The sequence below is a fragment of the Labeo rohita genome, chromosome 24 (assembly GCF_022985175.1).
Source record: "Labeo rohita strain BAU-BD-2019 chromosome 24, IGBB_LRoh.1.0, whole genome shotgun sequence".
In the NCBI taxonomy this organism is placed as follows: domain Eukaryota; kingdom Metazoa; phylum Chordata; class Actinopteri; order Cypriniformes; family Cyprinidae; genus Labeo; species Labeo rohita.
In genome coordinates this window covers 28,754,398-28,782,382 of record NC_066892.1, presented here as the reverse complement: position 1 = coordinate 28,782,382, position 27,985 = coordinate 28,754,398, and the positions used below count along the sequence as shown (strand labels likewise).

The 27,985-nt window shown below is 35.2% G+C and overlaps 2 protein-coding genes across 5 annotated transcripts in view; one reads left to right on the top strand and one right to left on the bottom strand.

Annotated features, from left to right (window-relative positions):
* Positions 1–17,302, top strand: part of LOC127155691 (piezo-type mechanosensitive ion channel component 2) — a 154,343-nt gene extending 137,041 nt beyond the window's left edge. For all 4 annotated transcript variants that reach the window (XM_051098089.1, XM_051098088.1, XM_051098087.1 and 1 more), the window contains 17 exons: positions 649–804; positions 2,687–3,082; positions 4,397–4,655; positions 4,760–4,942; positions 5,017–5,248; positions 7,064–7,196; positions 7,289–7,436; positions 8,299–8,513; positions 8,595–8,753; positions 10,028–10,175; positions 10,266–10,454; positions 12,951–13,043; positions 13,140–13,309; positions 13,696–13,812; positions 13,899–13,978; positions 14,062–14,275; positions 16,512–17,302. In XM_051098089.1, coding sequence (XP_050954046.1) covers positions 649–804; positions 2,687–3,082; positions 4,397–4,655; positions 4,760–4,942; positions 5,017–5,248; positions 7,064–7,196; positions 7,289–7,436; positions 8,299–8,513; positions 8,595–8,753; positions 10,028–10,175; positions 10,266–10,454; positions 12,951–13,043; positions 13,140–13,309; positions 13,696–13,812; positions 13,899–13,978; positions 14,062–14,275; positions 16,512–16,764 — 3,145 coding nt within the window. In that variant the 3' untranslated portion in view covers positions 16,765–17,302. The remainder of the gene's footprint in view (positions 1–648; positions 805–2,686; positions 3,083–4,396; positions 4,656–4,759; positions 4,943–5,016; positions 5,249–7,063; positions 7,197–7,288; positions 7,437–8,298; positions 8,514–8,594; positions 8,754–10,027; positions 10,176–10,265; positions 10,455–12,950; positions 13,044–13,139; positions 13,310–13,695; positions 13,813–13,898; positions 13,979–14,061; positions 14,276–16,511) is intronic.
* A 67-nt stretch (positions 17,303–17,369) lies between these two features.
* napga (N-ethylmaleimide-sensitive factor attachment protein, gamma a) lies at positions 17,370–24,959 on the bottom strand. Its single transcript, XM_051098090.1, has 11 exons — positions 24,808–24,959; positions 24,447–24,514; positions 23,147–23,231; positions 23,025–23,042; positions 22,884–22,914; positions 20,911–21,020; positions 20,746–20,812; positions 20,592–20,662; positions 20,431–20,509; positions 20,137–20,346; positions 17,370–18,703 (listed from the first exon to the last, which is right to left on the bottom strand). Exons 1-11 carry the CDS (start codon positions 24,858–24,860, stop codon positions 18,557–18,559), a joined length of 939 nt encoding a protein of 312 aa, XP_050954047.1. The 5' UTR covers positions 24,861–24,959; the 3' UTR covers positions 17,370–18,556.
* Positions 24,960–27,985: the final 3,026 nt, after the last annotated feature.

Genomic DNA, 27,985 nt, shown 5'->3' with positions numbered 1-27,985 from the left:
AAATAATACATGTTTGTTGAGCATCAAATCACAAAATTAGAATGATTTCTGAAGGATCATATGACTGGAGTAATGATGCTAAAAATTCAGTTTTGAAATCACAGAAATAAGTTGCATTTTCAAATATGTTCAAATAGAAAACGGTTATTTTAAATAGTAAAAATCTTTCAAAATTGTACTGTTTTTGCTGTAATTAAATAAATGCAGGCTTGGTGAGCAGAAGAGACTTTAAAAAAAAAAAAAAATCTTTTTTAAAAAATCTTGCTGTTCAAAAACTTTTGACTGGTAGTGTATAAAATGTAACAGAAACATTTAAGTTGATATCTACCATGGTACTGATTACCATATTTACACAAAAGTTTTTTTTGTTTGTTTTTTGTTTTTGTTTTTGAAAGAAGTCTTTTCTGTTCTCATACTTTGAAATACCATGGTACTGATCAATTACTTTATGTATACCACGGTATCATAGTAAAACCATAAGAATTGCAAACTACTTTTTTTGCACTTTAATATTCCATGGTAGGCAATTATTACCATATTCCTATACCATAGGAACCAGAAAATTCCTTATTAAACAAAACATGCTAATAAACATGTTATTTACTGTATGTGAATCATGAATCTGGTTTGTTTCTGTGTTTTCTGTAGCGTGTACACAGAATCCACTGTGCTGTGTGAATCCACACTGGACCAGGCTGATGAAACCAGCGACTGCGTTCTCAAAACCAGCCAGCGAGCGCGACCTAGACTCTGCCGCCTGCCTAGTGTGGATGTGCAGTCGTCTGCAGACAGTGCAGCGTCAAGGTATGAACCTCCACCATCCACTCTGCTTCTGCCTCAGCACAGCTGTGTGTTTCTGTAATTACAGCTTGAGGGCTTTCTGTCATTACCAGTTAGGAGGCAGGTGACTCTATTATGTGTGTAAACGAATCTGTCCTGCACGTTAACACACACACACACACACACACACACACACACACACACACACACAGCTGTGGATGGTTACTGTAGCCCTGTATTGACAGACGGACAGGGTTTCCAGAACATTCTGCTCACACACAGCCAAAGCACAATAGACAAGACATTCAGTCACAGCATCATACAAATTATATACGTAATACATGGTCGATCAGTCTATTCATTTTTAGTGATGTTTCCTGAGGTATTATTAATTTATGCCACACAGTTTGCAATGCCTGCCACAGAATGACAAAAATAAAAATAGGTAATTGTAACTTATCTCACTTTGGATTTTTTATTTATTTTTTTTTTTTCTGATAATTGTGCAGGGAAAAAACATGCCAGAATTATGAAGTAAAAAAAACAAACAAAAAATAAATTTAAAAAATAAAAATTAAAATTAAAAGAAAAAAAAAATCTTCCCAACACAGAGTTAAATCTCACAATTCAGATTTTTTTTGTTTCTGTCATTGAATTAAAAAAAGTAAAAATCAGTGTTTCAGTCTTACAATACAGAGTGTTTTCTCTGATTTCTGAGTTTGTTTCATATTTACAAGTAATAAGCATTATTTATTTATTTTATCTTTTGCAATTCCCCCTTGTATATTAAATTTATTATAAATTTATTTATTTAAATGTATTATACACTACCAGTCAGATTTTTAATGCTTTTACTTAATGCTTTTTAAAGAATCCTATTCTGCTCACCCACTAAATGCTTATTTGATCCAAAATACAGCAAAAGCGGTAATATTGCAAACTATTTAAAATAACTGCTTTCTATTTGAATATATTTTAAAATGCAATTTATTTCTGTGATCAAATCAGAATTTTAAGCATCATTACTCCAGTCTTCAGTGTCACATGGTCCTATTAGAAATCATTATAATATGCTGAAATAATAATAATGAGGAAACACTATTATTATTATTATTATGATTATTATTATTATTATTATCATCAATATTTAAAAAAGGTAGAGTACATTTTTTCAGGATTCCTTGGCGAGTAGAAGTTCCAATATAATAGAATAATAGAAATGGAATAATAAAAATTAATATTTTTATTTATTTAGCAAGGATGCTTTAAATTAATCAAAAGTGACAATAAAGACATTTATAATGTTACATAAGAATAATAAGTGTGTTTTTTTGAGCAGCAAATCCGAATATTAATATGATTTCGGAAGGATCATGTGACACTGAAGACTGGAGTGATGATACTGAAAATTCAGCATTGAAATCAAAGAAATAAATTACATTTTAATACGTATTCAAATAGAAAAGGTTATTTTAAACAGTAAAAATATTTTACTGTTTTTGCTGTACTCTGGATTAAATAAAGGCAAGCTTGGTGAGCAAAAGAGACTTCTTTAAAAAACATTAAAAATCTTACTGTTCAAAAACAGGTTGTGTACATATATCATGTACAAACAGAATATATTATTCTGTCTATTTTTAAAATGCATTAGATAATTTTACATATTATTCATTAATATGTAAGGAAATACATTTACTTTGTTGTAAGGACATTTTCTTTATTACTATATGCTGTTGGTTCACATCCCTAAAAACATAGTGGGCAGTGTTTTATACTAGTGGTTCATTCTGAGTGCCTTCAGGGCAAGCTTCTGGGTAAAGCAGGATGACGCTTCCCCCTTGTGGTTATTTGTGCGAAACACAACCTTAATGTTTCTCACCTACTTCTGTTCTGTTTCCTCTGGCAGTGAGCGCACGCAGTGCACTGAGCTCTACTCACGGCAGGGCACCGGTGACACCGTCGAGGAGGCCGAGAGCCACCGGGAACTCAGAGAGCATCCGGACAAACTCTGGAGCAGCACTTCAGACCTGCCGCCTCCTTCTCCGGACCGCCGGATGCTCCAGGGAGCCGCGGCAAGCGCGGAATGGGACAGCATTCTGGCGGCGGAGCAGGTGTGCTGGACGCAGGGCGGGGCGGACATCCCTCCCTCGTACAGTAAAGCCACGGGCCTGGATTCGGTGTGTGACGCGGCGTGTCGTGCGGACGGCAAGAAGCTGAGGATCCAAACACCAGATGACAAGAGCGCCGACACTCTGCTCTCAGTGAGCCATCAGCTGACGGCCAGTGAGCTGCTGCAGAGCAGGTGAGAATGTGTCATGTGAGCTTAATCAAACACCTGAAACACTGGGTGCTGTTTTGAAGATCTGCGTGTGATTGACGTGCTTTTCAAAAGCATTAACATTGCTGTTTTAATGCACACTACTGTTCAAAAGTTTGAGGTCGGTCAGATTTTTTTAATGCTTTGAAAGAAGTCTCTTCTGCCTACCATGGCTACATTTATTTGATCAAAAATACAGTAAAAACCTGTAAAATTGTGAAATATTATTATAATTTAAAACAGCTGATTCTATGTGAATATCTGTGAAACTAATTTATTTCTGTGAATTTTCAGCATCATTACTCCAGTCTTCAGTGTCACGTGATCCTTCAGAAAGTATTAATTTCTTAAAAAAAATACTGACCCCAAACTTTTGAACAGTTGTGTATGAAAAAATACAATCTTGTAACATTTGATGCACGTGTTTCAACACATTATGCATTAACATTTCTCAACAACACTTAAAGTTATATGTATATATACATATATATATATATATATATATATATATATCTGTAACACTGTAACAATACCTAATATTTTAAGGTCCAACTGGTTAAATTATTTTCATATGTGAAGTAATTTGGAAAAGATTAATTACAAACTTTTTTTGGTTGGTTGGTTGTTCATTTTTAAACTTTATAAACATTTATAAACTTTATTTATCTTTGTTTCCTATTTGTTTGTTTGTTTGTTTTTGTTTCCTTTTGTTGTTATTTGAATAACCTGTAACACATTTATTTTATTTTAATGATCTTTATCTTAATTATACAGTAAATGTTTTGGGTAATATTTTATTTTATTTTATTTTATTTTAATGATTTTTATCTTGATGATACAGTAAACGTTTTGAGTAACATTTTATTTTATTTTATTTTATTTTATTTTTCCAGATCACTATCTGTAGCTAGTTCCCATTGTGACAAACAAACAAACAATAAATAAATAAATCAAAATTTAAACATTTAATTTAAAAATAAAATTACAATAAAATAAATATATAAAATGTAAGAAAGTGGTAAATATTTCCTGGGCAATAACAGTGAAAATGTTCAAAAGCCTTTTGTGGCCAAGACTTTATTTGTAAAGTAAAGTAAAGTAAAGTACAGTAAAGTAAAGTAAAGTAAAGTAAAGTAAAATAAAGTAAAGTAAAATAAAGTTAAAAAATAATAATAAATTAAATTAAATTAAATTAAATTAAATTAAAATGAAAAAGTGTGACAGGTCTCCCTGTATGTGAAAGTACTCTTCAAAAGTCCCTTCTGATGTTCTTTTGTGCCCTGCTCTTCTTTCCATCAGGATGTTCTATGACGAGGAGCTGGAGGCGTCTGAACATTTCTACCGGTCTCAGCCGCAGTTCCTCCAGCTCTGCTACTCTCTCTATAACATGCTGGTGGCTCATTCTGAAATGGTGTGTTACCTGGTCATCATCCTCAACCACATGATCTCAGCATCGGTGGCCACGCTGGTGCTGCCCATCCTCATCTTCCTCTGGGCCATGCTGTCGGTTCCCCGGCCCAGCAAACGCTTCTGGATGACGGCCATCGTCTACACTGAGGTATCGCATCTCTGAGTCCACCTCAGACTAAAATGTCAAATAACCTATGGTTAACCTGCTTTAGTGCAGTAGTTAACATTCGCAATCTTCTTATCTACCTGCAGGTCACCATAGTGATCAAGTACTTCTTCCAGTTTGGCTTCTTTCCATTTAACCAAAGCATAGAGCTGGACAAATCCAAACCGTTCCACCCGCCCAACATCATCGGTGTGGAGAAGAAAGAGGGTTACGTCCACTACGACCTGGTGCAGCTCCTCGCGCTTTTCTTCCATCGATCCATTCTGAAGGTATAAAGACGCTCTTTGATTTGTGTAGTGTGTCTTAACTGAACATGAAATGTGAGCCTGCTCTTCTTCCTTAGTGCTACGGGCTTTGGGATGAAGACAAGCCAGGGTCAGGAGGTCAGACTGCGAGCTCTCAACACGCTGATTCAGACAGTGAAGAGAAAGCTCAGTCCCGGCCAGAGAAGAGTCCCGCTGACGTCTCACCCGTCTCCACACACGTACGGCTGCCCAGAAAACACCTTTACGCCAATGCCGCGGTGCACCGGCAGAGCTCCAGCATCTCTCAGCGCTCGGCCCGCTCGAAAACAGGTGTGCTGAGATACTCACTTTTTGCTTGCACACTTTAATGTCTGAATGTGCGCTCACATTTGTGTTTTGGTGAGTCAAATAGGACTAAATGTGGTGGTTCTTAACCAGGGAACTCGGCAAACTTCCAAGTGAGCTTCAAGATGACTTAAAATGATTTAAACAAGCTTTAAAATAAGCTAAAGCATGTAGCGCTGAAACCCTATTGTAATTGTTGGAATGGTCATGGATCAGTGATCTCCAAGTAAAACTGATTGTGCAGACCAAACCGCAAGTTGTAGAGACTTGAAACTTGGAGGGATGGTAGTACTCACACCGCCAACAACGAGACCAAAGCTCGCCCCAATCAGCCAGACGGGGGCGCTACAGCGATCAAAAGTATGAAATCACTCATAACTCCTAAATCGTGTCGTATGTCGTTGGAATCCTTGCCTCACACCGGACAAAACACACACCTCAGATTCAATCGTGAGACTGCAACATTTTTGGGTATTTCGGATTTTTGGCAAAACCTACTTTTGCAACCTAGTCCTAGGTTTTTCGCCTGATTGGAAGCAAACCAGTGCAGAGAAATTCTCAGGAGAGCGAATATCAATAATTATTTTAAAAAAGTTCAAATCACAGTTGCAAAGGGGCGCCAAAACGTTCAGAAGGGGCAGGGCCACTTTTAGCAAAATGCCTATAATTCCTGAACGGAATGAGATATCTCACTTATGTAAGAGCACAATCTGAGGTCGCAGGACAAAAATGGCAGAGCTTGACCACTTGGTGGCGCTATAATAGGGAAAAAACAGCTATAAAAATGGCTATAACTGCGCAACCATTTGTCCTGTCTACATGAAAATTGCTGTGCACGGTCTTGGTTCCTTAAGTGTCTATAAGGACCTTTGCGTATCTCAAAAAAACACATCCACCATTGGCCGATGAAGTTTGTGCACCTATTAGACAAACTTAAAAGAGGCCGATTGGGAGCGAAACTTGGTGGGCCTGTTTGACGCACGGCCCCAAAGGTCTGTGAGAAATTTGAAAGAAATCAGCCACTGAGGGGGGCGATATCACATTTTTCAAGAATGTAAACGATTGTATGTCATGTGGTTTTCGCACATACACTATGATAGAAATACGATACAATATGACAGAACTCCTCATTCTGAACAACTTTGTCTCTAGAACCACTGCTGTCAATCAAATCATTTGTTAAATGATCAAGATAATGTAAAAAAACCTACTTTTACAAACTAGTCCTAGGGTTTTTCCCTCAATCTGGAAAGAAACTCTGGACTCTCTAGGTCAATAATTATCAAAAAAATGTTGACATTTTTGCTTTAGGAAGCTACAACGGGGTTGTTTAAAAAAGGGGCCTGCCCAAAGTTACCCAAAAGCCTATAAAGCCTAAAGGGAAACTCAAAAGTTCACGAAACCTGCTGAGCACATGTGACGGGTGATTCTAAACAAGCATGCAAAGTTTTACGGCGATCAGACCACAGCTGGTGCTATAACAGTCATAAATGTTATAAAAACATTGACATTGTATTTCTATGGTAAATCACCTGGATTTGACAAAAATGCTTTTTAAATCATTGATTTAGGTGGTTACAAGCTTGCTAAATAATGGCTTTTTTCATATGTGCTTAAATGCCTTAAAGTGCTTGAACTCAAGTGCTTGTAATCGCTGCTTGCAGCTGTGTTTCTTATTGTAATTTGTTATCTCTGTATCATGATTCCTACTTTTCTGTCCCTAAATTTAAGCCCTCGAAAAATGATCATTAAGGTGTTTGTTTTTAAGACATTTATAAATCTGGATGTGTGTCTCCACAGGCAGCACGGGCACCAGGACGAGTTTGCGTCGCGCCGGCAGTTCACTGAGCGCTCAACAGAAAAGCCGCAAGGAGCTCGTTTTGGAGAAGCTCAGAGAACAGATGATCAAAGCGAAGCGTTTTACGGTCAAAACGTGAGACTCTCACTCAAGTCACTCATTTATTTGAAAAGGAAGTTGCTTCGTCATATTTTTATTTTAATTATTCAATCTGATGGTTGTTTCAGGGTTCTGGATATCTACATTCCCATTCGGCAGTTCTTCTATAACCTGATCCACCCAGAGTACAGCGCTGTGACTGACGTTTACGTGCTCATGTTTTTGGCCGACACGGTCGACTTCATCATCATTGTTTTTGGATTTTGGGCTTTTGGGGTTTGTAGCTCATTCACATGACAATTTAAAAGAATTGATCACCCAAAAATGAACATTTTCTAAAAATAAACTTGCCCTCAGGTCATCCAAGATTAGGATGAGTCGGTTTCTTCATTAGATTTGGAGAAATGTGGCATTGTATCACTTGCTCACCATCGGATCCTCTGCAGTGAATGGGTGCCGTCAGAATGAGAGTCCAAACAGCTGATGAAAACATCACAATAATCCACAAGTAATCCACAACACTCCAGTCCATCAGTTCACATCTCGAGAAGACAAAAGCTGAAACAAATCCATTAAGACGTTTTTAATGAACTAAAATATAATCCATAATCTATTATGATGCTTCCTCCAGTGAAAAAGTGGTCTGGTCTGAATCAGGAGAGAAATCTGCACAGATCAAGCACCGTTTACAAGCCAAAACAGCTCTAAACAAATATGTGGCTGGATTTTGATGTAAGAGGAAGCGTCATTATAGATTATAGACTCATATTTTAGCTATAAACATCTTAATGAAGGATTTGTTTCAGCTTTTGTCTTCTCAAGATGTTAACTGATGGACTGGAGTGGTGTGGATTACTTGTGGATTATTGTGATGTTTTTATCAGCTGTTTGGACTCTCATTCTGACGGCACCCATTCACTGCAGAGGATCCGTTGGTGAGACAGTCATGGAATGACACATTTCAAAAATCTGATAAAAAAAAACAAACTCCTCTACATTTTGGATGACCTGAGAATGAACACATTTTCATTTTTGGGGTGAATTTTAATATTCAATTGATTAAAAGTTATTATTCATTATAAGTCAATTATTAAACCATGTAAACAATAAATCTGAACTGAAATTGGTTTCTCTACAGAAACACTCTGCCGCGGCTGACATCACGTCGTCCCTGTCAGAGGATCAGGTTCCCGAGGCGTTTCTGGTGATGGTGCTGATCCAGTTTGGGACCATGGTGGTGGATCGTGCGCTGTACCTGAGGAAGACCGTGATGGGGAAGGTCATCTTCCAGGTCATCCTGGTCTTTGGCATTCACTTCTGGATGTTCTTCATTCTCCCAGGGGTCACTGAGAGGTAAATGACGAGTAATATCATTAATGATCCCGCTTGAGAAGCTGGAGGTCATCTAACATGTGATTGGATTTCATTTCGTAGGCGTTTCAGTCAGAACACAGTTGCTCAGCTCTGGTATTTTGTGAAGTGCATCTACTTCGGTCTGTCGGCCTATCAGATCCGCTGCGGTTACCCCACCCGCGTCCTGGGCAACTTCCTGACCAAGAGCTATAATTACGTCAATCTCTTCCTCTTCCAAGGGTAAGAAATAAAGCTGGACTCCAAATAGCGACATTATAGATTCTGATCCTGTGATCACAGAGCTTTAAACATCAAAGTCATTATTCATCTGAATGACCACAAATGTATAAATGCTAATATATATAAATTTGGGGTAAGTTTGTATACTTTAATTCATCAAGGATGCATTAAATTAATGAAAAGTGACATTAAAGACATTTATAATGTTACAAAAGATTTCTATTTCAAATATATGTTTTTCTTTTGAACTTTCTTTTCATCTTTGAATCCTGAAAAATAAAATGTATCTCTGTTTCCAACAAAATATGGTGCATATTATAATTCTTGAGCAGCAAATCAGCATATTAGATTGATTTCTGAAGAATCATGTGACACTGAAGACTGGAGTAATGATGCTGAAAATTCAGCATTACATGACAAAAATAAATTATGTTGTACAATATATTCACATGGAAAACAATTATTTTAAATTGCAATATTATTTCATATTTTTACTGTTTTTACTGGATTTTTGATCAAATAAATGCAGGTTTGGAGTCTTGCCTACCACAAATATGAATACTGTAAACATAGTATGTATAGTATACACCTAAACATAGAAAACAACTGTTTTAAATAGTAAAAATATTTCACAGTTTTATTGTTTTTACTGTATTTTTTTAATCAAATAAATGTGGCCTTGATGAGCAAGAGAAAAACTAAAAATCTTACCAATTTCAGCTTTTGAATATTTATATTATATATATTAAACATTCTAACATTATTATTATTATTATTAGTTCATTATTTTTCTCTTATTTATTTATTTTTATTACATTTATTGGGCATTTCTTCATGATGATTTTATATTATATTTTATAATATAATCCTTATTATTAATCAAGTATGTCATTTTAATTAGGCCTAGTTTGTTTATTTATTACATTATATTACATTACATTAGAAATATTATTTAGCATTACAAATATGATATATCATGCAGCATCTTTTCAGTATCAACTAATACAATGTGTTACTGTGATTTTACTGAAGTTTAAGGGGGTTTAAGGGGGTTTTAGGCACTCTGCTTCATATAATGTCTACGTAACCATCGTAAAATCGCTCTAATGCACAACATCATATTACTTGATGCCAAAAAATCTAGTTTTAAAGCACATTTTCTTTCCATACTAGACATAATGGTGTAATACATTTTAATCCATGACACTCGATTTCTGGTGTGTCAGAAGTGCTCGAGTCCCGACTGAGTTTCCTCTTTCCGAATGATGTCTCAGGTTCCGGTTGGTTCCGTTCCTGACGGAGCTGCGGGCGGTGATGGATTGGGTGTGGACCGACACCACGCTCAGTCTGTCCAGCTGGATCTGTGTGGAGGACATCTACGCTCACATCTTCGTGCTCAAGTGCTGGAGGGAGTCTGAGAAAGTGAGACGTCTTTCCAGTGCATCTGTTCATCAGCTCTTCCAGCCAGCGTTCACAATGAGTGTTTATGGTGGTGTGCTTGTGTGTTTTCAGAGATATCCTCAGCCTCGAGGACAGAAAAAGAAGAAGGTGGTGAAATACGGGATGGGAGGGATGATCGTGATGCTGCTCATCTGTATTGTCTGGTTTCCTCTGCTCTTCATGTCTCTGGTCAAATCCGTGGCTGGAGTCGTCAACAAACCGCTCGACGTGTCTGTCACCATCACACTGGGCGGATTTCAGGTACATGAAAAAAAAAAAAAACGGCTGGTCATAGTGACGTGTCTGCGAGAATCAACTCAAATCAGGGTTAAAATTAAAGCTAAAATAAAATAAAAAATTTAAAAAAGTCATTACTTGATATTATGGAATGCCATTTTCTGCTAAATATTTGATCACAACTTTTTATCTCAAAATTCAGACTTTGTTCCTACAAGTTGAACTGTTTCAGAATTGTGAGATATAAACACAGAGTTCTGACTTATTTCTTAGAATTCCGATTTTATGTCCTGCAATTCTGTTTATTTTTTTATTTCACCATGGAATAAAAAATTGAAAAAGGTAATTTTTATCTCACAATATGGACATATTTCTCACAATTTGTTTCAAAAGTTTATATCTCACAATTCTCAGAATTGCAAGTTTAAGGGGAGACACTGCAAGCAAAAAGAGTTTTTTCATGCACCTGTCAAGTTAGAGATTTTAGGCTTTTTGGCTTTTCATAAAGTGTTTTTTTCAGACTAGTGGTAAGAAAACATCCAAGAGACAGAATTAAGTGTTTCTTTTATAGCACTTTATCTATATGTGTCATTAGATTTCAATTACAATCCATATTTTTAAAGACCGTTTTGTCAAAATGAGTTTTTCTTCTACACTGAGCCATAAGTCTCCACTTTAGCAGTACTTACACACCAGTCTTTACATTTTTATTCCTGTCTATATTCTGAAGGTTTTTACAGAGGGATTTGTTCATATATAATTTGCTTGATTTTATATTTTATACGTTTTATTCCCCAAAAAACTGTAAAAAAAAAAAATGTTGTTTTCTGTCTTTTTTTTTTTGTGACAAAATAAGATACGTAAAATTACCTTTGTAAAAACCTTTGACTCTAATATGTCAAAAAAGTAAACAAGAATTCTGAAACTGACTTCATCCAGGATTGAATGCAAATTATGCAAATTAGCACATTTAATTAAATAATGCCTCATTTTCATATTTAAACCTAACATTTTAGAATACTTGTAATACAAAAAAAATTTGCAATTACCAATGTAATCAGTCAGCTGGGTAAGGTGGTAACTATTAGTTTTTTTTTTACCCTATTCACCTGCAGTGTCTCACCTTAAATCTCACAATTCTGAGTTTAAATCTCTCAATTCTAACTTTTTTGATATAAACCCAAAAGTGTTAAATAAGGTAATTGCTTTAAAATAATCTTTTTTTTATTTATCCATTCATTCATTCTGTGCAAGCTTCTATGTGAAATAAACATTACTTGAAATAGAATGTTAAAAAACTTATTTTATGTCAGCTAGTTGCAAAAACAAAATTTCTTTTTTTTTGTGAGTGTGACCTGCCAATACCTGCCAATGTTTGCCAATTCTAATTTTCTTTTTATGAACTATAACTGTCAACATATACAAACAAAAATCTATTTTTTTTCCGATGATAAAAGAAAAAAAAAATCACAATAAAAATGTATTAAACATTACAGTTAACCCAATCTGAGTTACAGATGTTCTCTATAAATGCAGTTACATTGCAAAATTTCAAATGCATTACAAATTAAATGTCAAATAATTTTGTAAAATTAATGTTTTAAAATTGAGAAGCTTGAGGTCATCTAACATAAAATTAATGACATTTTTTAAACATGTAAAATAAGTAATTTTGTGGAAAAATGCAGTGATACTTTTAAATATGACACCAAACCACTAGTAGATGGTGGCAAATAACTGACTCATTTAATCCTTCATTTAACTGTTTCGTTTAAACGAGAGATTCATTCAGAAACAAGGCAAGTAACTGTTTTTTATGAATGGGTTTCTGAATCATTGGCTCACTTGATTTGTTTAAAATTGAGCAAAAACAGTCAGTATTGTGTCTAAAATGTAAGTCATTTAATTTGAACTTCTTGTTTACTGAACTACTATTGTGTAAAATCAGTAGTGAGTTGTTTTAAACTTATAATTAAAAACACCATATTGATATAATGAAAGCAAAGAGAAAGAAAATGTGTTCAACATCATAAAATGCATTAAACATTACATTACACAAAATATATTACTCAAAATAAAAATCAATTACACTAAAAATCTAAATATTTTGTTACCTTCATGTAAATGTGACCATTAATTAACAAGCGTGTAACAAATGTGATGTTAAATGACTGACATATTAACTTCCTCAGAGATATTTCCAGTAAATATATTGAAATGTAAATGTTTGTGAATACCTGCCTTACACGAACAAACATTAGTAAACATAAAAACAGCAAAGTCTTCCAGGTTGCAAATATTTTTGTCCAGAATCAACAGTTTCTGAAGGTCACTGGATATGATGAAAACAGCTATAAATCACCAGTGTTTAGTACCTTGCATAATTACTGGTTTCACACATGGTTGAACTGCTTGAGAGGTGCTTTCCCCCTCAAATTCAGTAGCATAGATTGCACATTTATTTACATATAATAAAGTCAAAATTAAATGGTATATCTCTGTTTTGTCTGTGCTTTCTAGCCCATCTTCACGATGAGTGCGCAGCAGAATCAGCTGAAGGACGTCACTGACAGAGATTTCAAAAGCTTCATGAATTCATACAGACACATTCCTGTAAGTCGCTCTCAGTCAATGATCAAGCATCTCGTTTTAGAAACTCCACTCTTTAGTTGTTGGGTTTTGTTAAGACTAGTACAATCTCTTTACCAGAGTGCACTGCAGTTTTTGGAGGCCTATACAGCGGAGGACGTGACTGTGGCTGAGCTGGAAGGAAGCTCGAACTCTCTCTGGACCATCAGCCCTCCCAGCAGGAAGAACCTGATGGACGTCCTGAGCAAAGAGGACCAGTTTCCTGTTACCATGTACTGGAGCATCCAGAGGTACAGTGGCCGTTTCACTTTTAGGTGTACTATGATTACAGTATTCATATTTGTGGTCTGTAAGTCTCTTCTGCTCACTATAGCTGCATTTATTTGATCAAAAATGCAGTAAAAACAGCAAAATTGTGAAATAATATTAGTTAATTCAAAACAGCTGTTTTTTTAAGTGAATATCTGTTAAAATGTAATTTATTGTGGTGATGAAAAGCTGAATTTTCAGCATCATTACTGCAGTCTTCAGTGTCACATGATCCTTCAGAAATCATTCTAATATGCTGATTTGCTGCTCAATAAATATTTCTGATTAATGAATAGAAAGTTCAAAATTTTCAAGATCTAGAAATCTTTACTATCACTTTTGATCAATTTACTTCTTTCTTGTGCAGGAATCTGAGTCTGGGAGCAAAGGCTGAATTTGCAGTGGACAAACACATCACGTATCTTGACATGAACACTAGACAAGAGCTGATAGCGTTACTCAACGGAACCAGAAATAAACCTGTGTACGTACAAATTCAACATATAAATGATGCATTTTATACTTATATTGATGTTAGTATGTTTACAGTTTTTTTTTTGTCATTCACAGGGTCATAGAGCAAGTATTTCCCTGCTTCATTCGAGCACCGAGTGACTCAAACGCCAAACCGATAGATCAGCTTTATACAGGTAATGCAGAATCCATTTGACTTCTCTACATGAATATTGACGTCACCTGTAACTCATGCATATCATCAAACCCTTTGTGGCAGATGACGGTTATAAGAGCATCCAGCTGGACTTGGAGAGGACGCATAACGGCAGTGAGGACATTCAGGAGTGGTGGATCGTGGACCAGCCGTCGGCCGGGAAGATCCAGATGAGATCCGAGTCAAAGCTGGAGAAGAAGAGAGAAGCGGGACTGCAGCTGTACGTCTTCAGTGATAAAGTCAGTCCTCCCAGCCTGGGCTTCCTGGCAGGTTATGGGTGAGTCACGGGATACCGTCCAAAACATCTCTGAGCGTGCAGTGACGTCATCAAGTATCAAGATACATCCTTTTTTTTTTTTTTTGTAAAATGACATGTTTTGTGCTGGTAATTTTCTGAATTTTGTGGAATATTTCTTTTTCTTTCTTTTATTTATTCATTTATTTTTATTTTTATTTATTTTTTTAATATCTAGTGAACCATATTCACCATATTATGCAATGTTAGATGTGCATTTGTCATACATAGCCAATAATGCATGGTCACCAAAAAAAAAGACGAAAAAAAAAAACATTTTGTTAATTTTACGTTGTGTTCGGCAACGTAAATGTGTCAACAAGTAATAATGCACTTTTACTATGGCAGCCCATAGAACCGCTAGCGGGACAGTTATGAAATTCAGCACACAGATAGAGGACAGTGTCAACATTAACCATAGCAGTTAACCCTCTAGCACCACCAACAGCTCAAATTTTGACAAAAGTTTGATTTGTTAAAAACTTTTGAATGATAAGGTCTAGAAGCAATTTTTTTTTCCTCTGATTTCTTGGCTTATGCTGAGACAAACGCATACAATTTTGGTGAAAATCCAAAAAAAAATCATACACTTTGTTATGCGTTCAGCTCAGCATGAGCCAAGGAATCAGATGGGATAAAATATAACTTTTACCATTTGAAAGTTATTAACAATCCACAAGTCAAAATTCAGGTTGGTTTGACAGTGTGTTGCACTGAATCTAAAAAGGCAAGTCTTGTAATTGAAGGTTTTTGGCCAATCGGTTCAGAAGTTAAAATCAAAAACAGCATTTTTCGTATCTCCTGACCACTAGGTGGTGCTGTGCTGAAACCATGCAGGTACTCCTAGGTCATGGTTATAAAAACACACGCCAAGTTTGGTCTCAATACGCCGAAGCGTTGTGTAGATGTAGCCTCACAACAATTTTGGCCTGCTCTGGCAAAAAGTTTTGGAATTCAAGTTTAGTCTCCGTTCTCGAATAACATGTGAACGAATTGAACTGAGATCACGCCACAGTGAACAAAAGTCAAAACTGGGGTTGGTTTGACTCAGTATTGTGATTTTTGGGCAATCGGTTCAGAAGTTATAATCAAAAACTGTATTTTTCATATCTTCTGACCACTAGGTGGTGCTGTGCTGAAAACTATGCAGGTACCCTCAGGTCATGGTTAACTTAACACACACCAAGTTTGGTCTCAATACGCTGAATTGGTGTGTAGATATAACCTAATGACAATTTTGGCGTGCTCTGGCAAAAAATTACGGAATTCAAGTTGATTAGTCAAACCGTTCTCGAATAACGCGTGAATGAATTTGATGAAGAGCGCACCAAAATTGTCATGAGGCTATATCTACACAACGCTTAAGTGTATTCAAACCAAACTTGGTGCGTATTTTAATAGCCATGACCTCAGACTTTCTGCAGTTTCAGCACAGCACCACCTAGTGGTCAGAAGATATGAAAAATGCTGTTTTTGCTTATAACTTCTGAACCGACTGCCCAAAAATCACAAGACTTGTCTTTTAAGATTCAGTGCGACATACAGAGTCAAACCAATCCCAATTATTTTGTTGTAATATTCTATATTTTGCAAACACATTGGTGAATCCTCATGAAATCCAGTATACATCTTCGGCATCATGCCTTGATGGTACTCAAAAAGTTTTAGGGCAGCCTTCACATTGTGGTCAAATAAATGAAATTTCATAAGAACTTTTAATAATTAACAAATAATTTTCCTTTTCTGAAAAAACCTTTTCGCCATTTTGAACTCCTACCTTCTTGAACTGGACCACTGGTCCGATTTTCACCAAATTCGAGTCAAAGCATCTTCAGACCACGGCAGCAAAAATGTATGGATTTCATGTCGATAGGTGGAATGGTTTTCTTTTACCACATCAACGAATTTGACGGCACAACGCCAAACTGCATTTGAGGCTGTATCTCTGTAAAGCTTTGGTATATTCACGTCAAACTTTACTTGTGCCACTGTCACCTCACACTGACCACACCACATCAATGATAACAGCACCACCTATTGGTCAAAAATCATAAACCAATAAATCAAAATACTACTGATTTATTTATGATTTTTCAACCATTCTGTCTAAAATCATCTTAAGAAGACTTTAATTACTCACTGGCCCTTAATTGCTGCTTGCAGCTATTTTGTAATCGCGGATAGAGATATAAGTAACACCTCATTTCATCTCTTGCAGTATCATGGGCCTCTACGCATCCGTGGTGCTGGTGATCGGGAAATTCGTCCGCGAGTTCTTCAGCGGCATCTCGCACTCCATCATGTTCGAAGAGCTTCCGTGCGTCGACCGCATCCTCAAACTCTGCACCGACATCTTCCTCGTGCGGGAAACCGGCGAGCTGGAGCTGGAGGAGGACCTGTACGCCAAACTCATCTTCCTTTACCGCTCACCAGAGACCATGATCAAATGGACACGGGAGAAAACCAAATGAGCCTGCTGGGATTGCCTGAAATCCAAAGATCCCAAAGAAGGATGCTGCTTCCCACAGAAATGCGGCGTTAAGACTGAGACAGAAACAAACTCGTCGCGAGAGGTTCAACCGCCTGCTACAATGTGACCTACAGGTGAAACAGCTGTACCGAAGCATCAGATCAGGAATTGAGGCGTTGATGCGCTCTAGCACCACCTGTCTGTCGGGAGCCTCGAACGGGAGCTTCGTAATCGCGCGTCGTGCAATATACTGTCCTGGTAGCTGGCCGTAAACTTGAACAAAGGAGACAGTGACTGAACACTAGCCACTTTTTCTTCAGAGAAAACTGGACCCAGAAGTGCTCGGGTTCATTAAACGACATGACATTAAAACGATGATCTATCCTAGCTTGATTTTTAGGCTTGAACGGAGGACTTGAAGGGTTCTCAGGAAGAGTATCCGCTCACGGGACGATCCTTTACTGACAATCGTGTGATTGTGGATCAATATCATGAGCATAAAGCACATTCTGGAAACCAACTATTGTCTGTTGCACTTTTTAGGTTTTGTTACATACATTTAAATGGCGGTTTTGTATGCGTAAGAAGTCTACAGAAACACAGGTCTAAAATATGCAAAATCACAGATTCTCTTTATTCAGTGGTGTTCTGAAATCATGCAAATTCATTATTAACAGAAATTGTTCCCTGCAATTTCAAAGCACACCTTAAAATAAACCAAGTTTCTCATGTTCAGATAATCTTAAGGCATTTCATGCATTTGTCTGCAGCATCCTGCTTGATTTTCTGCTGACTAATTTGAGTCAAGAATGAATGGAATAAGTTTAAACAATACTGAAACTACAAACACAATGTACAGTAAATACATTCCCTTTTTTGGTAAGGCAGGCACTGTTATTTAATTTCCAGCATAAAGAATATTCAAATGCTAGTGTATAATTTAAAATGATGAATTGTGTAGTATTCCAGCACTACTCCAAATGTTTGAAATACTGTACATATAAAGACTGAGCTCCTTAAAACTTACTTAAACAATTGTTACTGTTACTTAAAACAATTCAGTTTTGGGTTTATGAATGCTTGTTTCCACCATGCAATAAAAAAAATAAAAGGTAATTGCAAATTTTTTAATCTAAAATTAATCTTTATTTTTTTCCCCTCACAGATTTAATTATCTATTTTTTATTTTATTTTATGGAATTGAGTTTACATCACTTCTGAGTTTTTTTCTTCAGAATTTTAAATTTTACATCTAAGTCCTTTTATTCCCACCACAAAAAAAAAAAAAAAAAAAAAAATGCAACTATGGCACAAAGTTCTTCTCAAAAATGCAAGTTTATTGCTATTTTGCATTTGCATATTGCAACTCTGAAATTATATAGTCTGAACTGCAAGATTAAAAAAACAAAAAAACAAAATCGCCTTAATTTATTTTATCTCATGGCAGAAACAAGCTTTCATATGGCTCTCCCTGAAAACTCTTTAGAATACACATTTTCATTTTAACATCATGAGTTTGGGGAGTTCAGGTTTAGGAAGGCAAACCTAAATAAATATGCATACTTGATAGAGGATGTCGTTGAATAAACGTGCTGCTTACATGTAAGGCCTTGCATGAGTGTCGTAAAGAAGATTTTTTTTTTTTCTCCAGATGACTTTTTCTCTCCTCAACAGTTCTGAAAGCATCTTAAAACACAAACACCTCCAGTACAGGAATATGATATTTAGGGATCGTGCTTGCATCTTCACGGAGGAGTCTCAGGCAGCAGATGTGGAATATGTTTGGTAGAGCTCTAGCAGAGGCCTCCAGCATACTCATCCTCCTCTTCCTCCGGCGCAGCGGCTGCGGCACTCACACCTGAATCTCCGCTGGCAGCGGCGGCAGTGGGTTTCTTCTTCCCTCCTCCAGGCACTTTCAGGCTGATGGCAAGCTTCGCATACTGGAGAACAAGCGAGAATACACATCAGTGTGCTCAAATGCTGAATAAAAACCAGCTCTTGTATGGTACTGATTTCATGAGTTCATTAACAGTTTGCATTTACATATCAACATATTTTCAGTATTCAGCATGCAGTCGGCCTGCCCTGATGACTGATTGAAGTAAAGCATGTGAATTTAATGACAACCCAATATAAAAACATAAAAGAAATCATTTACAGACTGATGTCTTACAGATAAAGAAGCACAACAGCCTGTTTAAATTGTAAGCACTGAAAAGATGAATTATAGAGGGACTAAAGGGAAATAAACTACTGAAGGGTGGAAAACTGGAGTCGAGGTGCAACAGACTTCCTCTAAAACTACTGTAATGTGCAAATAGTGTTGATGTCATACCTGCCAAGTTCTTGAAAAGGTGAGTGAAACAAGTAGGAGACAATGAACATATTAGAAAGACTAACCTAAACATCAATTTAAACTTGGGGAAAAAAAAAAAAAAAAAAAGTAAAGTAATTTTGACAATGTGTTTAATATTAAATAAAAATATGATAACCTTGGTTTATGTGCTTTCTTATGTGCAATTTTGAGATTTTCTTCCCATATTATCTTCTTTCAGACTAGTGTTTTTTTTTTTAAGAAGTCTCTTCTGCTCACCAAGCCTGCATTTATTTGATCCAAATTACAGCAAAAACAGTAAAATTTTGAAATATTTTTACCATTTAAAATAACTATTTTATATTTAAATATATTTTAAAATGTAATTTATTCCTAATTTCAAAGCTGAATTTTTAGCGTCATTACTCGTCACATGATCCTTCAGAAATCATTCTAATATTCTGATTTGATGTTCAAAAAAAACATTAATTATTATTATGTCGAAAAGAGCTGAGTAGAATTTTTTCAGGCTTCTTTGATGAATAGAAAGTTCAGAATTACAGCATTTATCTGAAATAGAAATTTTTTGTAACATTATTTATCATCACCTTTAATAAAAGTATTCATTTTTTGTTTTACTATATATGTTTTACTGATTGGTTTGTTCCTTTTTTTGTCTGTTGACAGTATTTTTTGATTTATGGAGTGATAAAAAGAGAAGTCCAAAGTCCTGGCATTATCCAATCTTAAAATTCCTGTTCTGGAAAGGTACGCAAATTAGTGCATATTTAATCAGACAATGCCTCATTTGCATATTAAAACAATATTTCAGAAATCTGGTAATATAAAACAATAGTCTTAATGTATTGCAATTAATCAGATGTAGAATTTTTGTGCATTTTTCATAATGGTAAACTTTTGTTCTTCAATTTTTTAACTGGTTTTCACTTGAAGTGTTGTCTTTAAAAAAAGAGAGCAAACATAAGACTCTATTCACATTCTTTGTACTCTATTCATGGAAACTGCCACACATGGACAGATGCATGCTGGGAGACTCACATCGTTGTCCATGTATTTGAGCAGCGGTGAGCTGCAGACGCGAGACACCTGCTCCTCATCCTGCTCATCGTAACCCTGCAGAAGCTGCTCCATGGCCACGCAGTCTTCACTCCCGCTGAATCCTGGGATGCTGTAGCTCTCCCGCACACACTTCTCTGCCGCCACGTAGTCCCCTCTGTGCAGATGCACCAGCACTTGTGCGATTGTTTTCTGAGCACAGACACACGTTCAGAGTTATGTTCAGCAATGCACCTGTAACCGCAAAAGCTTTAAATCTCAGTAATAACAACACACCTTAAAACACGTGGGATAGTTTTCTATTTCTTTATACATGTTCTTCTCTTTCTGAAGGGATGCAGCAGCCTCATCAAACCTGGAATAAGCATCATTCATCTTGTATTAAACTAATAGAAAAATGAATAAATAATCCTCCCAAACATTCAAGCAACAATTACTTTTGCTGCCTAACAAGAAGTCTCGATGCTTTGCCAATGAGCTCCACTGCTTGCCGTAGTCGTTCCTCGTTCTGAGAAAACAAAAATGACATGCGTGTTTGTAATTGGTCATAATGGACGTATGTGAGCTGTGACTGGTGGAGCTGTTACTAACCTCAAACACTCCTGCTGCCTGCTGGTACAGATGAACAGCTTTCGCCAAATCCAGAGGTTCGATCAACCTGTAAGGAACGGGACAAATGTTAACTTCTTACAGGTCTGACATCGGCTCTGATCCTGTATGAATGTGACAGTGTAAGCAGATCTGCGATGCACACACTTTCCGGCTCTGTCGAGGGCCATGGCGGCGGTGTCTGGAGTGCCGTTCTCCACGTACATCATGCTGGCCTTCTCTATGTACTGCACCGCCTCAGGTAATCTCTGCATGTCCTGTGTTTTAAAGACAGTTCACATGTCATCATGCTGTTTCAACCTATATGCATTTCTTAGAAACTTGAGGAGAATGTTTGCTTTTAGAACAATGTTCTTATTTTGTGCTCAAAACATGTAATCTCCTTAAAGACAGTCTATATTGTTATATATACAAGCACAGACATGCAAGTCTGGTGTGTATATACAGTGCTTGGTAGATTACTTACAAATTGTTGTCTCTTAATGACATGACAAAAATTGTCATTCTTAATGGAATCTATTAGATTCGTTTTATTCATTTATTTGAGGTAATATACTCGGACTACTCTCGGATTACTTTTGACCTAACTTGTTTATCACATTGATTTGAATAGAAATATATCTTCTACCATATTTATATAAAATTCTAAGAGAAAGACAATATATATAGGAAGATTTAAGATGCAACAATGAGCTTTTTTTCAATCACCATTAGGCATTTTTGAAAACAAGGCATTCAATAACTGACTAATAACTTAGAAGTCTTACAAAAATACTCCTACATATTATTCGGTAAGATTTTTAATGTTTTTCAAGGGGTCTCTCCTGCTCATCAAAGCTGCATTTATTTAATGAAAATACAGTAAAAATAGTAAAATTGTAAAATATTCTTACAATTTTAAATAGTTGTTTTGTATGTAAATATTTAATAAAATATATTTATTTAGAAAAAAAAATGTAATTTAATGTTTTATTAAATTAAATGAATTAAATGTAGGGCTGTCAACGATTAATCACGATTAATTGCATTCAAAATAAAAGTTTGAGTTTGCCTATTATATGTGTGTGTACTGTGTATAATTATTATGTATATATTAATACAAACACATTCATGTATATATTTAAGAAATATTTACAAGCATATGTATTTATTATAATTTTTATGTAATTTATATTATATATAAATAAAACCATTTTGTATATTAATAACATATTTCTCATATATATACACATTAATTTGTGTGTATTTATATATACATAATAATTGCACACAGTACACACACATATATTAGGCAAACTTAAACTTTTATTTCGTATGCGATTAATCGCGATTAATCGTTGACAGCCCTAATTGTTGTGATGCGCAGCTGAATTTTCAGCATCATTGCTCCAGTCTTCAGTGTCACATGATCCTTCAGAAATCATTCTAATATTCTAAATGTATTAATTATCAATATTGGAAACAGTTGTGCTGCTTAATTTATTTATTCACTTATTTTTTGGAACTTTTAATACTTTTTTTAGGGTTCTTTGGTCTTTGAAAGAATAGTATTTATTCAAAAGAGAAATCTTTTCTAACAACAAAAGTCTTTGCTATCACTTTTTATTAATTTAACTTAATTTAACTTAATTTTAAAGTTTTTTTTTTTCTTTTTTTAAACAAAGAATAAAAATGTACTGACCAGAAACGTTTAACAGTAGTTTATACTGTAACAAAATATTTCTATTTTTAAATAAATATATTTTAAATATTTTTTTAGCATCACAGGTTTCAACAAAATATTAAGCAGCACAACTGTTTTCATCATTGCTAATAATCACAAATGTTAAATAAACAGCAAATCAGCATATTAGAATGATTTCTAAAAGATCACGTGACACTGAAGACTAAAGTAATGATGTTAAAAATTCAGCTTTGCATGACAGAAATAAATTACAGTTAAGCACATATTCACATACAAAACAGCTATTTTAAATTGCAATAACATTTCACAATTTCACTGTTTTTTTCTGTATTTTTTAATCCAATAAATGTGGCCTTGCTGAGCAGAAGAGTCTTCTTTAAAAACCATTAAAAATCTTACTGACCCCAAACTTTTGAACACCAGTGTATACACTCACCTTCAGCATCATTCCTGCCTGCTCGAAGGCCCTGAAAACAAAAACTTGTGTTTATGACAAGCAGCACATTCACACGCAAACAAAAACACAACGATTGGCACGGTTTAACCAGACGTCTGCAGTCAAAATGAATATACTCACTTGGCAGCATGAAAAAGACTGGGCAGAGAGTCAAGGACAGTGTCATTTTCAGATTAAATGAATGCAGATGATGTCTGGCAGACTAAAGAACGAATCTAGCAGTAAGTGCAGTGGAAGGATACGATCTGTTGTTGGTGTGAGCTTCAGCCTCCTGCAAATAAGCCTCTTTGGCCTGTTCCAGCTGCTTGGCATTTTTAAAAGCAACAGCTGGAGAAGAAAAGAGAAAGATCATCAGAAATGAGCTCAGATGACACCGTCACATATGTATCTAACTCTGATATTTTACAAATTCAGTTATCTCTTCAGTATGATTTTAATATTTTACAAGACTGGCTTTTGGACAATAAATTAGTACTTAATAAAACTAAGTCTTATGTTATGATTTTTGGTTCTAAACAGAAACTTAAATCTAAAAGTAATTCTTGTGTTATATCATGTAAAGACGGTACTTCTTTGCATAAAGTTGATACAATCAAATACCTTGGAGTATGGCTGGATTCTGAACTTTCATTCTAATCACATATTAATCATATTCTACGTAAAATTAATTTTGGAATTAGTACATTACATCGATCTAGATATTGTTTTTTCATATAGTGTTCGTAAGAAACTTGCTTCTCAACTTATACTTCCAATTTTTGATTATTGTGATGTTGTTTATCAATCCGCATCAAAATTAGATCTTGCGCCACTCAATACAGTATATAATAGACTTTGCAGATTTGTTTTGGGATGTTCTTTTAATACTCATCATTGTATAATGTGTGATGCACTCCAGTGGCCATCTTTGCATACAAGACGACATATTCATTGGCTTCTATTTCTTTTCAAATGTATTTATTTTAACTATCCTAGTTATTTACAACAATATTTTGTACCTTTTTCTTCAAATTATCGAGTTAGACTTTCTGTTCAGACCTATTTCTTTGTTCCTCGTGTTAAAAAAACAATTGGTAAAAAAGCTTTAATGTTTAAAGCCCCTATTGACTGGAACAATTTACCTGCGTATATTCGAACTATTACATCATTTAAGATGTTTAAGCAAATTTTGTTTTCACAGTTTGCTTTGGTTTGTACATGTTATTATTGAAAATGGTACTGTTGTTTTTTTTGTTTTTTCTTTTGTGTATTAGATCCACTGATCAGTGTATAGTGTATTTTGCATTAGGTGTTTTGTTGTATATTTGTTAGTAGCTTTTAATGGCTAGTTAATCATTTTGTGGTGCTTTTTTTATTATTATTATCGTTTGTGTTTAGTGTTGTTTAAAGATGTATCGTTAATGTGTGTTCTGTTTTGTTTTATGTTGCGATTGTATTGCATTGTGTTCTGGGACCCCCTCGAAAACGAGACGGTACATCTCAAGGGGTTAATCCTAATAATAAATAGAGATCACTGGACATAAAAATATATGCTCCACTCACCTGCTTTAGCATATTCTGAGGCAGCACTGTCATAATCAGGCTTCCACTTCATAAAGCTCGTCTTTAAACTGAATTTAATCAGACATTCACATGATCAGCTGCTGTGCTTTCATTCACTTACATACATTCACTATCTAAACCAGATATTTTGAACGGCTACAGCAAGTTAAACATGTAAACACGCGTTAGAACTTGACATTTAAGCATTTCTCCATTATAAAAGTGTGTCATTATGTGTACAAACCGTGTCATTTGTATAAAGAGATTTGAATCATTATGTATCGATGATAAACAATGAGCTGGAGGTTCATTTAAAACCACTACAGTAAACATTCTCGTCTCTACAGCAGCTTTTACTTACTATTTTTCAGCCTTAGCGATGTGTTCGTGAGCTTCGTTGATTTTTTGCGCCATGGTTTTAAATAAGCCCTTCTAACATGAATGATCGAGATAAATAAATAAATGACAGTGTTTGGTTTCGTGTTGTCATCTGAGGATGACGCTTCCGTTTACTTCCGGGTTGCTACGTCATCTCTGCACGTAAAGCGTGGCGGCTTAGAAAACTGAATCCTGCATCGAACCGCTTTTATATCTCAAGGCTTGGTCTTACGCAAGGTGTTTGAAATATAAGTTCAAATGACGTTTACCTGACACACATTTCTAAATTAAACTTAACAATAAACCGCTTTTTGTTTTCCAGCGATCGCAGAAGACTGTGATTGGTCCATCATGTTCAGCGTTGAAAAAAGTAACAAATACCACGTGACACTGCTAGTACGTTTCACTGCTGCCGCGGGCTGTTCATAATAAATTTATAACCAAATAGCTGACTTATCAACTTATATTGAATTAACAATCGGAAATTGAAAAATGAAATTAATAATAAGAATGATTATTCAGACATGTCAGAACTGACCGGTGACTATTTATACGGTACGGGCGATGAGCAAGTTGTTTTTGCTGCCCACTATCGGCTAAAGGAGGCATTACAAGACCTCAGTGTTGCCAACTTAGCAAAAGCACCTAGCAACAAATTTAGCTACTTTAATAATTTATTTGACAACTTTTATCAGTTGTGACTGAAATAATAAGCATTACACATATGTGAATTAAGCTGCTAGTTGGAATTGTTCAATAATAATTGGTCATTTATGATAACACCTTGTTATTAGTTTATACCGGCACTTGTTGATGAGTTAAAAACGTAGAAATTTAGAAAAATGGAAAAGGTACTGCTAATTATCTGCCTGAACTTTATCTGTAAAGTTGTAACCTCATACCAAAATACAATGCATCATTTTAAATTTAGGTTAGAGGAACAAAAAAAAAAAAAAACAATCAAATCAGTTCAAATTAACAGTACATTGTGCCCTATTTTAAGTGTAGCATACTAACTATCAATACACTGCTTCAAAACATAATTCAAAAACATAGTTCAGAATGTGTAGTTTTAAGAAAATATGTGACCCAGGACCACAAAACCAGTCATAAGGGTACATTTTTTGAAATTGAGATTTGTACACAGTCTAAATAAATAACCTTTCCAATGATGTATGGTTTGTTAGGATAGGACAATATTTGGCCGAGATACAGCTATTTAAATATATGGAATTTGAAGGTGCAAAAAAATCAAAATATTGAGAAAATGGCCTTTAAAGTTGTCCAAATAAAGTTCTTAGCAATGCATATTACTAATCAAAAATTATGTTTTCATATATTTACAGTAGGAATTTTACTAAATATCTAAATGGAACATGATCTTTACTTAATTTCCTAATGTTTTTTGGCATAAAAAAAAAAATCTATAATTTTGACCCATACAATGTATTTTAGGCTATTGCTACAAATATACCCCAGCGACTTAAGACTGGTTTTGTGGTCCAGGGTCACATATATCAAATGTAATTGTTCAAAAACATGTAAATGTTCATATATATATATATATATATATATATATATATATATATATATTTAATTATAAATTATAACATTATAAATTATTTAGTTTTACTAACAAACCTAAATTAACATTTCAAATCATATTCATAATCATATTTTTTGCTGAGATTTAAGTGATCTCATTGCACATTCTAAGCATTTTGTATTGTAATGATATAATGATATAGTTGCATGATGACATTAAAACATCACTTGACAACTTTTAGAATCAAATTGTCCGGCGTTTAGCAATTTTCCCTGAAAATTAGTTGGTAACCCTGCGAACAGTATTTAAATTAATATTTTGTCAAAGCAACTAGAATCATTTGTGACCCATGAGCACACATTTAGATTTACACATCATCTGAAAGCTGAGTAAATAAGCTTTTTACTGATGTACTCGGTGCATCGTCAGAAGAATGGCATCTACGCTAATATTAGTCTGTTTCTTTCTTATTCCGAGGTCACATTAACCACCAGATCCAGTCCGTACCCAGCCCAGACGGTGGATCAGCACCTAGAGGCGACCTCTAGAGCACTGAATGTCAGCGGAGACCACATCGACTAGATGAGCCCCAGAGACGGATCCCCAGTGAAGACCTTGTCACCCAGACGGCTGTCGGCACAGGACCACGGGACTTGGTGAGTCCTCTGTGTCTGGCCAGAGGAGAACTGGCCCCCCGACTGAGACTGGTTTCTCCATTTGTCACCGATGGAGTTTTGGTTCCTTGCCGCTGTCGCCTCTGGCTTGCTTAGTTGGGGACACTTTGTCTTCACTTTATCTTCACACAATATTGTATTTTATTTTGTTGTATTGATTAACTAGCTTTACCTGAAAATTGAGTGTTTACTGTTGCCCTTTGCATTGTTGATGTACTATTTCCTATTTAATACTGTACAGCCGCCTTGTCACAATTCTGTATTGTTAAAGGCGGTATATAAATAAAGGTGATTTGATTTATGGTTTGTGAGGATTTGGCCGAGATACAACTATTTGAAAATTTGGAACCTATGGGTGCAAAAAAAACAAACAAACAAATATATATATATTGAGAAAGCCTTTAAAGTTGTCCAAATGAAGTTCTTAGCAATGCATATTACTAATCGAAAATTAAGATATATTTTTGGCATAAAAAAAAAAAAAAAAAAAAAAAAAAAATTTTTTGACCCATACAATATACTGTTGGCTATTGCTACGAATAAACTCGTGCTGCTTAAGACCGGTTTTGTGCTGCTCCAGGGTCACATTTAGTAACCTTATTTTCCTGAAAATTGAGTGTTTACTGTTGCCCTTTGCATTGTTGATGTACTATTTCCTATTTATTACTGTACAGCCGCCTTGTCACAATTCTGCATTGTTAAAGGCGGTATATAAATAAAAGTGATTTGATTTGATTTCTGTTTTCAAAGTATCTAATGTGGATTTAACTTCATACTGCACAAGACTGCTTCAATTGCGTTCGAATTTGTTTTACTAACATGTATTAGAAAACTAAATTTACAATATTGAAGTATTTTCTGTTTTTGGATAGGACGGCTTAACTGCAGTGTGCATATATGTGATGTACATGACATGCAAAAATATACAAAGAATTAAAAAT

Bases quoted from the DNA above. Each gene is read 5' to 3' on its own strand.
- napga (XM_051098090.1), bottom strand. From the start codon at position 24,860: ATGGCGCAAAAAATCAACGAAGCTCACGAACACATCGCTAAGGCTGAA. The intron at 21,021-22,883 runs GTGAGTGTATAC...TTTAAAACACAG, and splicing joins AGGCAGGAATGATGCTGAAG to GACATGCAGAGATTACCTGA. The intron at 20,813-20,910 runs GTGTGTGCATCG...CGTTCCTTACAG, and splicing joins GCCCTCGACAGAGCCGGAAA to GTTGATCGAACCTCTGGATT.